This window comes from Cyprinodon variegatus, unplaced genomic scaffold (assembly GCF_000732505.1).
Source record: "Cyprinodon variegatus isolate N-32 unplaced genomic scaffold, C_variegatus-1.0 Scaffold151, whole genome shotgun sequence".
NCBI classification, from domain to species: Eukaryota; Metazoa; Chordata; class Actinopteri; order Cyprinodontiformes; family Cyprinodontidae; genus Cyprinodon; species Cyprinodon variegatus.
In genome coordinates this window covers 428425-429743 of record NW_015150604.1, presented here as the reverse complement: position 1 = coordinate 429743, position 1319 = coordinate 428425, and the positions used below count along the sequence as shown (strand labels likewise).

General features: G+C 35.6%; 1 protein-coding gene across 1 annotated transcript in view; it reads right to left on the bottom strand.

Annotated features, from left to right (window-relative positions):
• etnppl (ethanolamine-phosphate phospho-lyase) overlaps nt 1-1319 on the bottom strand; it is a 23391-nt gene that overhangs the window by 12225 nt on the left and 9847 nt on the right. The window contains exons 3-4 of the mRNA XM_015377294.1: nt 584-658; nt 201-294 (exon numbers count right to left, since the gene is read on the bottom strand). Of these exons, the coding sequence (XP_015232780.1) occupies nt 201-294; nt 584-658 (169 nt within the window). The remainder of the gene's footprint in view (nt 1-200; nt 295-583; nt 659-1319) is intronic.

The window sequence follows — 1319 nt, the reverse complement described above, 5'->3', positions numbered from 1 at the left end:
ATCTCTTTTTAGTTTAGAGTACAGTAAGTAGTGAATGTGGCTGTATTTTCAATCCCATGTCCTTCTTTCTTTATCCCCACATACATATAGTAAATGCTGGAAACTCAGCAATCTGCCTAAACGCAGTAGAGCAGAGCTGTGTTATGATGTTTTGATAGCTTTGCAGGCAGGCAGAAGGTGAGAGTAAATTCCAAACTCACCACATGGACAAACTGATTTTGCTCAGCATCTGACAGCTGGTGGAACTTATACGGACTAATGTCGATTAGCGATGACACGTGACCATGGTAAGCACTGCAGACAGAGTAAACACAGACTGGAGGATCATTTACAACATTTGTGTCAAACCAGTTTTCAAGGGCCTGCATCCTGTAACTATTATTTGAGTGTCTACTACATGAATCAATTCAGTAGAACAGGCAATTCTGCCATCTGAATGAGGTTTGATAAAAGTTGAAGTTTCCTAGCCCTTGAAGACTGCGGTTTGACACCTCTTATTTAAAATATCATGTGTTTTTGTACTATGGATCTGATGTAAGAAGGTGCAGAGCATGCATTATCACTGAGATATGATGGGCCTTACTTTTCCAGGGTAATGATATCTTTGTGGCCTGTGTACTGCCATGCAAGTCGGAGGGCCAGGTCATTGGCTTCAGAGCTGAAGGGGGAAAGGGTCACATTAAGTTACTCAGTCACCACAAAATACACATGTTAAGCCACATGGACGTCATTCCTACTTTGTTGTTTCAGCTCTTTATGTATGGATCGCAGAAGCTAACGTCTGTTTATTCTTTCCAAATACATAATTAAATGCTTATGAACATATGAAACCTCACATTTTTTTTATTTCTAGATTCAATTAGTGCTAATGATTATTTTGCAAATCTGCCGATTATTTTTTCGATTGATCAATTAATGTTCAGATAGCCAAAGGTTCCTTAAAGAAGATTCTTGGATTTAACATACTGATAGACACTTTTTTTTAAAATGCTAAATACCAAATGTTTATATATTTTTTTTTACAATTTTGTTATAATTACTGCTCAAAGTGGGTCGCACTGTCAGCTAAAGGCGTGTTTTAGAGTCTCTGCTCTACAGTTAACAATAAATCGACTACTAAATTAGTTGACAAATATTTCAATAATCAATTAATCACAATTAATCGATTAATTGTTTTAGCCCTAGATTCAATATTATCTTTTTAACTTTATTTATACATTCAAAATACCTAAACTTTGATACTTGTTGTCTTATTTTGTCAATTTACAATCATTATGTTGCATATATTTTGCTAGAGCAATGCAGAGTGGAAGGAAAAT